Here is a 14,003-nt window from a genome sequence, read left to right as displayed (position 1 = left end):
AGAAGAAAACTGAAAGACACAGTAACTGGGTCGCAAGCAAAAAAAAGTGACTGGGGTAAAGAGAACCTAAAAACACAGAAGGATACAGGGCCTGAGCTCAGCTCAGGGGAGGGGTCTGATGACTGGGGAAGAGACGTGTCCTCTGATGGGAAAACAAAGAACGCTTATGGGGTGGAAGAAATGAAACTGTTTCTACAGAAAACAAAAATGTGAAAGGTGTGAAAGTGGAGCATTATTTCCCAGACAAAGAGCTGTTCATCAAGTCAGCCAGGTTAAATATGAAGTACAGAGGGAAAGGAGGTCTATCTGAATGAAAAAGAGTACAGGCTGAGGAAATTTGTACACAAAGTCAGACAAGAACTGAATAATGATGATGGAGAGGAAACAGAATAATGTCTTTGTTCTTTTGACACTGTGTATATGGGTAGTCCTCTCCTCTTTTCTCATTAGTAAGTTTGGAGTTGCCACTTTGCATTTAAGTGGAGCAAGGGATGTGAGGAAAAGAGTACTTTTGTATGAGTTTACAAAGATGAAAGGAATTGATGTGATGTTGGCACAGGAGACACATAGTGATGCAGTGAATGAAACAGACTGGAAGGCAGAATGGGAGTGTGAGTTGTGTCTGAGCTCTCTGACTTCACTGAGTGGGGGGGTTGGCATCCTAAAAGTTTTTTACCAATCTCATATGAGGTAGAGCACAAGATGGAGGGGAGACTCATGGTTGTCAAAGCCAAGTTTGAGCATCACACTGCTGTCTTCATTAATCTATATGCACCTGTCGTTGGTCCGGATAGAGCAGGAATCTCCAATGTGCTGAATGACACACTGATGGGTTGTAATTCAGATGATTTTTTTTGTTCTTGGGAGGAGATTTTAACTGTACTCAGAATGACCATGTAGATAGGAGCCATGTTGAACCTCATAGAGCATCACAGAGAGTGCTGAACCACTTTGTCAAAACACAAGATCTGGTGGATATCTGGAGGAGACTGCGTGACAAAAGGCAGCACACACAGGCTCATGTCAGAGACAACATTATTTCTTTAGCTCGGCTGGACAGGTTTTATTGTTTTAATCATCATTTATCATTTATTTTTCATAGGCATTCTGGGAGGAATTGGGTGAAGACATGCTGGCAGTGATGAATGAAAGCTGTAAAGAAATGTCTTTGCTCTGAAGTTGCAGGAGAGCTGTGATAGCCCTGCTGCCCGAAAAAGGAGATCGACAGGACATAAAGAACTGGCAGCCAGTTTCTCTCCTCTGCATAGACTACAAGATGCTGTCCAAAGCTCTGGCTAACAGACTCAGAGAGGTGCTGGACCAGGCCTTTCCTCTAGACCAAACCTACTGTGTGACTGGCAGGTCTATTGTAGACAATGTGTCTTTTATTAGGGATGTTTTGGACATCTCTAGTTCTTTGAGTTTAGATGTTGGTCTCATTTCATTAGATCAAGAAAAAGCGTTTGACAGGGTTGCACACCTCTACCTTTGGAAGATCTTGGAGTGGTTTGGTCTCAACCCAGGTCTCGTAGCTATGATCAAAGTTTTGTACCAAGACATTGAGAGTGTGCTGAAGATCAGTGGAGGGCTGATGTATGGAGCCACCTAGTGGCTTAATTAAAAACAATACAGGCAATTTTAGTAGATTTTTTTGGGACAGACTACACTGGGTACCTCAGGCTGCTTTTTTCTTGCCTACGGAGGAAGGGGGGCAAGGTTTAATACACGTTGAAAGCAGGATAGCAACTTTTTGTATTCAGTTTATTCAGAAATATCTCACATCTTGAGGCAAAGCTTTTGTTTGGAAGGATGTTGTGAGTGCTATTCTGAGTCAATGGTCTTGGGATTGATGATGCTTTGTTTAATGGATGTAAATCTTTTAAACTTGTCTGAACTGTCTCCGTTTTAAACACAGCTTTTTAAAGCATGGAATCTTTTTAAGTGGAAAAGGCTGGGGCCTGCTGCTACATACAAATATAAATATATAAATATACACACACACACACACACACACACACACACACACACACACACACACACACACACACACATATATGTATATATGTGTGTGTGTGTGTGTGTGTGTGTGTGCGTGTGTGTGTGTGTGTGTGTGTGTGTGTGTGTGTTGATGTTGAAGGATAAAATTGGCGAACTGCAGGAGAGTCATCAAAATAGCACAGTGCACTGTAAAAAAAAAACAACTAAAAAACGGGAAAAGCACTGGCAGCAAAGTTTCCAAACAGATACCGTAAAATTACAGTAAATAACAATATCACAGAAGTACATACAATAACTTTAAAAAAACAGAGCAGATTTTTACAGTAAAATATAATTAAAATACAGCATATAATAGTTGATAAATGCCCATTATACTGTAAAATATCATACATATTATGTCAAAAAAAATTTAAAAACAGATAACCTTCAGGTTAATCTGTGTAATTTTACAGTATTATAAAAACTGTAAAAAAAAAAACTGTAAGAGCACTGGCAGCAAAGTTTCCAAACAGATACCGTAAAATTACAGTAAATAACCATATCACAGAACTACATACAATATTCAATAGTCAAATTTAATTAAAATGCAGTGTATTACAGTGATAAATGCCCATTATACTGTAAAACAACATGCATATTACCGTAAAAAACATTAAAATCAGATACCTTTCAGATTAATCTCTGTAATTTCACAGTATACATTATTTATTTTAGGAAATAGCCAAGTCTATCTACAGTAACTTCATGTTAAAATACTATTTTTTCCATGTACAATAACAAAGTTAGAATGTATATAAAAGAACTAGGTTCATAAAACTGTTCATAAATGTCTGCAAATTAACAGTATTAATCTGTGGACAGTGGAAAAACAAGCTAAATACATTACACATACATCGAAAATAGCTACATTTAATGCCTCTCTCTTTAAATTAAGGGTATTTAGTATTTTTTTAATGGAGTGGTCTCGTCTACCTAGAGTAATTTCCTGTTTATTGTTCTTTCATGTACAATCACTAAGAAATAATGTATAAAAATGCTAAAAATGCATTAAACGAACGATAAATGTCTGCCCATTCACAGTATTAATTTGTCATTTTAAAGAATTACGAGATTTAAATATGTTTATTGGACAGTAGAAAAAAAGCAGAATATATTAAAAATACATCAAAAATAGCTATATTTAAGGCGAATCCCTGTAAATTAAGAGTATTTAGTAGTCATTTCATGAAATTGTTTTGTCCATCTACACTGATTTGCTGCATTATTGTGGTTTCCCCAAGTACAAAAACAATGACACAATGTATAAACAAAATATGCACCTTTAATCAAATAGGAATTTCTGCACATTTACAGTATTAGTTATTTTAAACAATTGGACAATGGAAAATTAAACGCTGTACATCAAAATACATCAATATGTACATTTAAGGATAATATCTGTAAAAACTTCACAGGGCAAAACTGGAAACACCCTTCATCTATAGGTAACATCAGCATAAGAACTACCTACCTACCTACAAAACAATTTAATTAAAATAATAAACACGTACTCCGGAGTTTTTTTGAGTTTGGCCCATGTTCCACTTGACAACATCGAGAGGGTGGACTTTAAGTCCTATACTACAGCCAGCCACCAGGGGGGTGATTGAGATGTTGTGGCTTCACTTGAAGAGCTGTCATGCTATCCATCATACTGTATTACTATTGTGTGTACTATTACCATGTACTACCATGTACTATTCATACAAAGCATGTTAGATTGATTATGTAGTGATCCAGCTGCATAGTATGTGGATTATGTAAGCAGGAAACGCCCCTATGTATACTAAACTATCAAGAATTTTTGAATATGCAGTGTGAGCTGACTGCACATACTCAACTTAATGCATTGCTGGCCTGATTGGCTATATTGGATTGGCCTATATTTGGCATTTTATGCAATTTCTGTGATCGGCCGTAATGTCTCAATTCACCGATCCGATCAATGACATTGTTGTGTTGAAACTTTTTGCAGATGCTCCCGTTGCATAGATTACAGATGGCTTGTGTTTTATCTGTCTCACTTACTCCAAAGAAGTTTCATGGCACAGACATGTTTGTTTGTATCTGAGAGCTAATGATTTAAAATTGAAAAAACTTTATTATCCATCTTTGTGGCTTTTGGTTTTGACTCCTGTCACTATGTGACAGACAATAAAGTTTTTTGAATCTTGAATCATTAGCTGTCGGACGCAACATCCATGCTGTCAGATACAAACAAACATGTCAGTGGTGTGGAACTTCTTCAAAGTGAGTGAGACAGATAAAACACAAGCTATCTGCATTCTATGAAATGCTACAGTACCTCGTGGGGGAGCATCTGTAAAAGGTTTCAACGCGACAAATTTAATTAGGCACCTGGATAAGAAACACAAGGAGGAGCATGCCGAGTTCCAGAAACGGGGCACGGAAAAAGAAAAAAACAAAAAAAAAACCCACAGAAACTAGGGATGTCCCAATCACCTTTTTTTTGCCCCGAGTCCGAGTCCGAGTCATTTGATTTTGAGTATCTGCAGATACTGAGTCCCGATCCGATACTTCTATAAAACATTATGAAACGAACTAAGAGCAGAGAATAAGATCCAGGCTGTCCTTTTTATTTTTTTTAACCAATGGCTCTTATATTAACATGTAACACTTACGCACAATTGTGCATACATGCAGTGTGTTGTACTTCTATGAAGTAGCTTGAATTACAGTCTGTTTGTTTTAATGTTTGTTTTCTTCCTTTAAAATCTTAAGTTTTTCACAAGAAGCGCCTGAGTGGACTATTTAATATCGCTCGTTGTGACGCGTTGTCATGGTAACCGGCTCTGGCCGCAGCTGTTATATTAGGCCTAATCAGTGGAGGGAAGTGAGATGATTGCTTAACATTATGTTACTTGATACAAAGTATCATTTCAGAGGGCAAGTGCACCTCTTACCGCGCGTGTGTCCTCTACTGCCTTGCCGTTGTGATTAATAAATTGTGAAACAACGTATGTTAACGTATGTTCTGAGTTTCTGTTGCCACGGTTACCAACTAGCGTTTGAGCCAGCGCAATCGTTGTTTACTTTGAAATATTTCCACACAGCAGACATAAGCAGCATATCACGCACCTCAGCTTCCAAACAAACTGCTGCATTGTGCCATGTTCCGCGCATGCACTGTTCAATGGCGTCTGTCACAGACACAGACCCGCCCTGTAAACGTTGGTATTTAATAAATACTATTTTATTCTCATTTATTTTTAATCACTAGCCCATATATTGTAAATGTGATTAAAAATAACAATAAATATACATATGTATATATATATATTATTTATCCGATACCTGATCAGGACATAACGTCCGAGTCTGCAGTCACATGATCGGCCCCGATTTCCGATCACGTGATCAGATCGGGACAACCCTAACCGAAACGGATGCTAAAGCAAACATCTTCAGACAGTGCCCGTCCGTATAGGCGTGACAGTGAGAAGGCAAGGGGTAGTACAAGGAAGCTTAGGGAATTTATGGTGCTGGCTGACCTGCCTTTCAATGTTTGCTGGCATACTTTGATATAGACATATTGCTACCTCACGTGATCAGATCATGATCCGTTATCAGTTTATTTAAACTCACTGATCAGCTATCGGCCCAAAAATCCTGATCATGTAAAGCTGTGTAAAGTCATATGGTAAGTCAACATTGCATATGTATGGTATGAATTCTTTTTTCACTGCAGTGAAAAAGTAATCTATCCCCATGGGATGGCGATTAAAATTTGACATAATTGCATAGGTTTTTGTAAAATATAATAGCAGAATCTACTTATTGCATGTTATTTGCAATAAGAGTAATTTTGAGGCCTTTTTCTCAATGCAATGAATGTGTAGTAGGAGCTGGACTCTGTTCCACAATTGCCAAGCACAGGAGTAGCTTATTAAGATGCACAGTAATATTTGGACTTAGGTCATGGCCATTAAACTTTGTAACTATTTCTTGCAAAAGAAACAAATGTAAAAATCATTTTAGGACACATTTAATTTGGGCAATACATACTGTGTGTGAGAAATTGTTGTCAGATCATTTCAAACTGTCTGTTCACTTGCTTGGCTGCTGGGGCCTCCTTAAATATCTCTGATTGTCCATCTAGGGAAAAAACAGACATTTGTTTAGACATTCCATGTGAACCTATTGGCGTTTTACAGTCAAACATGAGAACTGAAATTAGCATTTCTAATTTGAGTTGTTTTTTTCTTATCATACATTACCAAAGTATTTACAGGAATCCTGAAGTTAATTTCAATGCCTTTTCAAAAGACCTTCTAAAAATATTTTAAGACCTCATCACCACTTCAAGCTGTAATCAGCAACACATCTTTAACTTACTAAGCAGTTGTAGTTTGCAATTAAATTTATAAAGCACAACCATACAACAGAACTCAGATAAGCTGGGAAAGAACAAAGTTCAAAAGAACAAAACAAACCAAAGGCAAGGATTGGACTGAGGAAGAACTGATATATGGAGAGAGAAATTTCCAAATAGTCAAATTTAAGTAATAAGGATTGTTCCAGATGTCAAATGTCACAGGTATGGTGTGTGGGATGCCTTTTCCTGTTTTGCTGCGGAACAAATCTACCTATGGGTACCAATAAGGTTAACTTGAACTTGATTATGCATAACAAGCTGATCTGGCAAGGACTCTGACTGTGAGAAAAACTCTAAGCCATCTTTCCTGTGTATCACTGAGGATAGGCTTCTATCTGGCCACTCTGCCATAAAGCCCATATCGGTGGACTGTTACTGTGATGGCTGACCTTCTGGAAGTTTCTCCCATCTCCACACAGGATCTCTGGAGCACAGCCAGAGTGACCATCAGGTTCTTGGTCACCTCTCTTACCAAGGCTCCTCACCCCTAATTACTCAGTTGTGCTGGGGGGCCAGCTCCAGGAGGAGCCCTTGTTGTTCCAAACTTCTTTGATTTAAAAATTATGGGACCACTGTGCTCTTGGGAACCTTCAATGTAGCAGATTTGTTGGAGAGGCTTCCATCGGGCCACTCTGCCATAAAGCCCCGACTGGTGTAGGGCTGCAGTGATGGTTGACTTTCTAGAACATTCTCTCATCTCCCGACTGCATCTCTAGAGCTCAGCCACAGTGATCTTTGGGTTCTTCTTTACCTCTCTCACCAAGGCTCTTCTCCCACGATTGCTCAGTTTGGCCGGACGGCCAGCTCTAGGAAGGGTTCTGGTCGTCCCAAACGTCTTCCATTTAAGGATTATGGAGGCCACTGTGCTCTTAGGAACCCTAAGTGCAGCAGAATTTTTTTTTGTAACCTTGGCCAGATCTGTGCCTTGCCACAATTCTGTCTCTGAGCTCTTCAGGCAGTTCCTTTGACCTCATGATTCTCATTTTGCTCTGACATGCACTGTGAGCTGTAAGGTCTTATATAGACAGATGTGTGGCTTTCCTAATCAAGTCAAATCAGTATAATCAAACACAGCTGGACTCCAATGAAGGTAGAACCATCTCAAGGATGATCAGAAGAAATGGACAGTTCCTAAGTTAAATATATGAGTGTCACAGCAAAGAGTCTGACTACTTATGACCATGTGATATTTCAGTTTTTCTTTTTTTTAATAATCTGCAAAAATGTCAACAGTTTTGTGTTTTTCTGTCAATATGGGGTGCTGTATGTACATTAATGAGGAAAAAAAATGAACTTAAATGATTTTAGCAAATGGCTGCAATATAACAAAGAGAGACATTTAAGGGGGTCTGAATACTTTCCGTACCCACTGTACATGCAGTGTCTTATTCATGTACAGATATTAGTGCTCATTTTCAGGTTGCGGTAAGTGATAAATTGATGAAGTGCACATTAGGAACTGACCAAACTCTGTGTATCCAAAAACCCTTAACTTAGACTAAACTATGTAACATCAGTGGGGCTATTCTTGTAAATTAGTCAAGGAAAGTTTACCACTTTCTACGACTTTTTCATAAAATATTGCAACAACTTTTCCTCAGAATTGTTTTCATGCAAATTTAAAACTCTTGTGTGAAGTATTGCAACACACACACACACACACACACACACACACACACACACACACACACACACACGTGTATATGTATTTTATATATGTGTGTATATATGTATTTATGTATTTTTTTATTTATTTAATTGTTTTAATTAGAAATGCACGTCATTCACCTCATGCAATCAGACTAGGCAGATTCAAATTTCAAAGTTGGCACCTATTTCCAGTTTGCTTCGTCCTGCTCATAACGACCAACCGACCAAGCAAGTGTCCGTCCAATCAGGTTAATAGTGGGCATGTCATGAGTGATGCATGTGAAAGATTTGCCCTCATGGGCACGTGATCTTTAAGGAGGATGTATGAAAGAAAGCCACAACGGACATGTCAACCAAACGCCCCTTTGAGGTAAGTGTCCCAGATAACGCATGTAAACGATATTGTAATTCATTTTCATACCTGGAGTGGACAGCCTTGAAGCTAACGTTAGCATCCCTCTGATAAATTGCTACCATCCCATAAGCTGGTTTTATGCATTGGTGCACCATCTGTTGCATATATAGATGCACAGACCCCCACCTCTGCTCTTACCGGAGTGACTGTTGCGGTCCTCTCTGTAAACAATGCGGCCAGCTAGCTCGATAGCAGCATCCGGTGTGTTTGAATCCAGCCACGTCTCTGATATTATCATCACACAGTGCTCCAGGGAACCCGATGTAATCCGCAGTCTCAGCTCGTCCATCTTGTTGTGGAGTGACCGTACGTTGGCGAGGAAAAGGCTGGGGATCGCTGGTCTGTGAGGGTTAGCTCTTAGCCTAGCCTTTAGGCCTCCTCTCTTGCCTCTCCTGCGCCGCCGTCTCCGTAGAGCCTCTCTGTGGGTTGTTGTTTCGCTGTGGGGGCGCCGGATCTCCGGTGGAATAAAGTCCCAGTTAGACGACGATGGGACTTTTCCTGCTATCGCCAGCAGCTCAGCTCTGCTGTAGTTTCGAGCTTCAGTCAGTCTGGTGAGAAGTAGACATCCACATACAAACACAATCAAACAAAGAGTGCTGAGGCGAGAGCGCTTGGCTGCTGCGTCCGACCGCGCCGCCATAGTCAATCCCGAATTTGCACAGTAGAGCCATCAAACATTTTGTCCTTTTACCATAGTTAGCTTGGAATGGGCACTGGGAATGGCTGAGCAGGAATCCAAATAATGACAATTTCTGATAATGCACTAATAACTCATAACACTCATAACAACCAATGGTTCTGAATATCGTGCCATCATAGAGCCAATGGTCAATATTTAGTCAATATTTTACAGCAGCCCCCTGACACTTCACAGCTGGAATCCAGATTCTTGATTCTTCTGCCAATAGCAAGCAGTTTAATTTATGATGTCACAACATTTCATACTGCCTCTGAAAGAGGGTGGGGGTGCCTCTGCTGCCAAGAGGCCAAATGGTTCGATCACATCTCCTACTTTAACCACATTACAGGAGCTATAACTAATAGGTATCCTGTTTTTTATTCCAGGTTAATGATGACATAATGAGGTCCCCACTGTACAGAGGAGCATCTGTTACTCTTGGACAAACCATCCTACTTTTGATGGCTTTTGCTGGAGCAGTGGGATTGACACAAGATGGTCTGCAAACACTTCTCCAAATTGTGATACTTATTCTGCCACAAACTTTCCTCTTGCCATCCACCAAATATCTGCTCAAAAAACTTTTCAAAACAGGGAAATATGATTTTCATGTATATTGGCCCAACTGCTTTTGTGCTTTGGAAAACAATGCATGCAAGACTTGCCATCAGGTATTTGACAAAAATGAACTAATGAAAAATGGTAACTTTGTCTTTACCTTATCCCTTGTGGCCAACTGAAACATGCCCTAGAGACTCTAAATCTTGGAGAGTTCTTTCAGTACATACAGTACTGCATTACTTTCAAGACTACATCTGGTGTCATTATTTCATTCTTTAGTCCAGCTTCACTAACTCATTCAGTCAAAATAAATACTTTTAAATGCCTACCATCTTTGTAGTGTATGTATTGCCGTTATACAGATTCTATATGTATTTATCATTTATCAATATTGCTTTGTGTTTGTCAGTAATCAAAGTACTGCACTTGTTTAAAATGTTATGGTGAGACCTTGAAAATGTGCAGTATTTCTTACATATGTGACCTGCCACGAGAAAACCAGCAACAAGTCGGCCCGGTGCAAGTTGTGTAAGAAAATTTTTTTTTTTTTTTTTTAAACAATTAGTGATTTTCATTTGTTTGCAGAATATATAAGTTGAAATCATGAAGAAGCCACTCCATGTTTCAAGTAACAGTACTGGGGGTCTTAAAACCATAAACTTTGTATTTGAATTTGGGGTGTTTTAGAGGAAATTGTTGGTCCTAGTTGGGGGTGTGGCGATGGTATGGTATGGTATGGTATGGTATGGTATGGTATGGTATGGTATGGTATGGTAACATGATTTCCACATGTGCTCCATATGTTGCAACATGGTAAAATGTTTGCTACACTCCACATTACCACATATTAACAACATGTGGAAACACATTTTCCAAATGTGCTCTATATGGTACCACATGTTACCATGTGCCTCTGTGGGAAAAACACATTTAAAGTGTTGGCATCTCATCAAGCTCACGTCTGCATTTTGACCCACGGACACACACACACACACACACACACACACATTTCACATGTGTCCACATATAGTAACATGTGGTACCACATGTTACTATATGTGATAACGTGTGGTTACTGTGTAACCTTGGTTCTCTGAGTGAAGAGACTATCTCTCCACTCCGTTACATATTCCATATGTACGGGATATGAACCCCGCTGCTTGTCAGGGTACTTGGATTCAGGGTACTTGGATTCTTTAAGACACACCGGCTTGCCCGGCCACGCCCTATAAAGCGCCAGCGCTGGCGTGCAATCACTAATAGTTTGAAACGTGTCTCCGAGCGGCCTAAGGACTGGAGAGATAGTCTCTTCACTCAGAGAACCAAGGTTACACAGTAACCACACGTTCTCTATCGTCTCGAGACTATCTCTCCACTCTGTTACATATTCCATATGTATGGGGTAGACCTTTAAGACACCCCGTGAGGAGACGGTGCAGCCCACAATCCCACACCACAACGTGCAACAGACGAACTATGTACAAATATACAATATATACAAGACCCAGGAGTAGGCCCCGTCAGGCGCTAGTGCCCATCCTGGGAGGGAGGGGGGCGCCATGGAAGCGCGCAAGACGCAAGGCAACCAAAGGGAACCAGCCAGGAGCCCCGCAAGACGCAGGGGCTAGGCTGGCCACAGGGAAGCCGCTCGCTCGGCCCGCAAGACGCAAGGCCGAGGGGAGACCACGTGTCTACCGTTGGGCCGAGCCCTGGCAGCGACGTTAAGACGGTAGAACCTGGTAAAGGTCGACGGGGATGACCATGTAGCGGCAGAGCAAATGGAGGCGAGGGAGGCCCCCCGCCATAAGGCCCAGGAGGCAGCCACCCCCCGAGTGGAGTGCGCCAGGACCCCTGATGGAACAGGCACACCCGACAGAGGTCTTCCCAGATGTCCCGGGTCGTAACAGACAAAGAGCTGATCGGACTTCTGGATAGCCTGAGTCCGCCGAATGTACTCCGTCAAGGCCCTCACCGGGCACAGAGCAGACCGACCCTGCTCAGCGTCCTCACCAGCATCAGGAAAGGAGAGAGACCTAAGCTCTACTGATTGAGACAGGTGGAACTCCGTGAGGACCTTAGGCAGGAAGGCTGGGTTGGGTCTCAGAATGACACTACAACCATCCGAGGAGAACCAGCAGCAGTCGCCATGCACTGACAATGCATGAAGTTCACTCACCCTCATGGCCGAGGTAATAGCAAGCAGAAAGGCGGTCTTAATGGAAAACGACTTCAAATCAGCACCCCCAAGGGGTTCAAAAGGGGGACTCTGAAGAGCCCCAAGGACGACATCCAAGTCCCACAAGGGACCAGCCTGAGCCCCACTGGAAAGGGGTGGAACAGGGTGCCATTCACCTGGGAGAGAAGGTCCCTCCGGCACGGGAGCTCCCATGGTGGTCTGTCCAGCAGAGGTGGAATGACTGAGAACCATGCCATGTGGGGCCAAAGAGGCACCACCAATATCACCCGCACATGCTCCACCAGAACTCTTCGAAGAAGAGGCTGGAGAAGAGCGAAGGGGGGAAAGGTGTAGAGCAGAACCCTGGGCCATGGGTGAGCCAGAGCATCCCAGCCCAAGGGGGGATTGTCGTTCCGCAGAGAGAAAAGGAGCAGGCAATGGGACGACTCCCTGGACGCGAACAGGTCGACCTCTGCCCTGCCGAAGCGACGCTTTATCTCGGAAACCACTTCCGGATGGAGCCTCCATTCCCCCAGCTGAGGGCCCCCCCTCGACATGATGTCCGCTGCGGAGTTCAGTACCCCCGGCACATGCACGGCTCTGAGTGAGAGGAAGAGGGGGTGAGCCCACTGCCAGAGAACTGTAGCCAGCTTGCACAGGACCGGGGAGCCAAGCCCCTCCTGCCTGTTGATGTAAGCGGCCGCCACTGTGCTGTCGGTGCGGACAATGACATGATGACCCCTCAGTCTCGGCAAGAAGAAGAGCCGTCCTCAGCTCCAGGACATTTATATGCTGACCCTGCCACCGGCCGGTCCAGACACCGCTGACCCCACAGTACACCAGCTGGCGATAGACCACTGGACCCAGATCACGGCCCGCCCTGATGTTCACAGGGACCTTCCACCACAGAGAGACCAATACTTTGGTCTTGTGGGACCTCTGAGGGCACAGACCCAAGCTCAGCAGACACCTCTGTACAGGCCGCATGTGCAAGAGGGCAAGTGGGACTACCTGCACCATGGCTGCCATTAGGCCCATGAGGCGAAGGCAGAGACCCCAGTTGACCAGAGCGCGCAGCCGGAACAAGGCAACGCAGGACCTGAAGGCCAGCTGCCTCTCCTGGGTCAAAGCAACTGTACCGCTCCTCGAGTCCAGGACCATAGCCAAGAAGGAGGTCACCTGGGCCGGTTCGAGCCTGCTCTTCTTGTAGTTTAGGCGCAGGCCTAAACTCCGAATGTGGTCCAACAGCAGGGCTACGTGTCAGCGGCATTGCTCCTGCCCTCCATGCCCTTGCACCTCAGGGGGGAGAGAACCGCATCCATACATCGAGTGAAGGTGCGTGGTGCCAGAGAAATACCAAACGGCAGCACCTGAAACTCGTACATTTTGCCGGCAAAGCCGAACCGCAGGAAGCGCCAGTGACCCCTCCAGATGGGTATCTGGAAATAGGCATCCTCCAGGTCTACAGTGGCGAACCAATCTCCTGCAGAGATTGCCTGTCTCACCCTGGGGACCGTCAACAACCGGCATCTCAGGGGCCGTAGATACTGATTCAGCCCCCTGAGGTCCAGAATAGGGTGAAGCACTCCATCCCTCTTCGGGGCCAGAAAGTAGCTGGAGAAAAACCCAGCCCGCTGATCCCCTGAGGCCACCTCCCTTATGGCCCCTTTTTCCAGGAGAGCGGACAGCTCTGCCTGCAGAACCGCCCCCTGGAGAGGATCGGCCATTGTTGTAAACATGGGTGTTCTTGTAACTGGCGGTCGGCGCAAAAACTGAATGGGGTACCCATGGGTCATGGTGGAAACCACCCACAGGTCGGCCTCCAGGGCCAACCAGGGCACCCTGCGAGCAGCAGACGAGGAAACCTGGTTGGCCCGAGTCCGATGATTGTCAGGAGGGTTGAGGGTGCTTGGAGGACCCCTCTGCCATAGCAGTCAGTCCTCTGCCCCTGCCCTGGCGGTGGCGCTTATGCTGCCAGGAGGCTTCTAGCTGGAGTCTGAGGTCCCCTTGACCCCATGACAAGGCCTCAGGAGCTGGTGCTGGCCGAGAGCGATAATGCAATAAGGCAGTGGCGTGAGCGCCAAACATG

The 14,003-nt window shown here is 43.6% G+C and overlaps 1 protein-coding gene across 1 annotated transcript; it reads right to left on the bottom strand.

Annotated features, from left to right (window-relative positions):
* Positions 1 to 11,967: 11,967 nt before the first annotated feature.
* On the bottom strand, positions 11,968 to 13,641 carry LOC139342361 (uncharacterized). The gene is given in 3 exon segments (XM_070979428.1): positions 11,968 to 12,683; positions 12,736 to 13,197; positions 13,200 to 13,641. Coding segments are annotated over 3 exon segments (1,620 nt in total).
* Between the last annotated feature and the right edge of the window lie 362 nt (positions 13,642 to 14,003).

The sequence above is a fragment of the Chaetodon trifascialis genome, chromosome 14 (assembly GCF_039877785.1).
Source record: "Chaetodon trifascialis isolate fChaTrf1 chromosome 14, fChaTrf1.hap1, whole genome shotgun sequence".
Classification (NCBI taxonomy): domain Eukaryota; kingdom Metazoa; phylum Chordata; class Actinopteri; order Chaetodontiformes; family Chaetodontidae; genus Chaetodon; species Chaetodon trifascialis.
The sequence above is the reverse complement of the archived record's forward strand: the minus strand, read 5'-3'. Positions and strand labels throughout refer to the sequence as shown.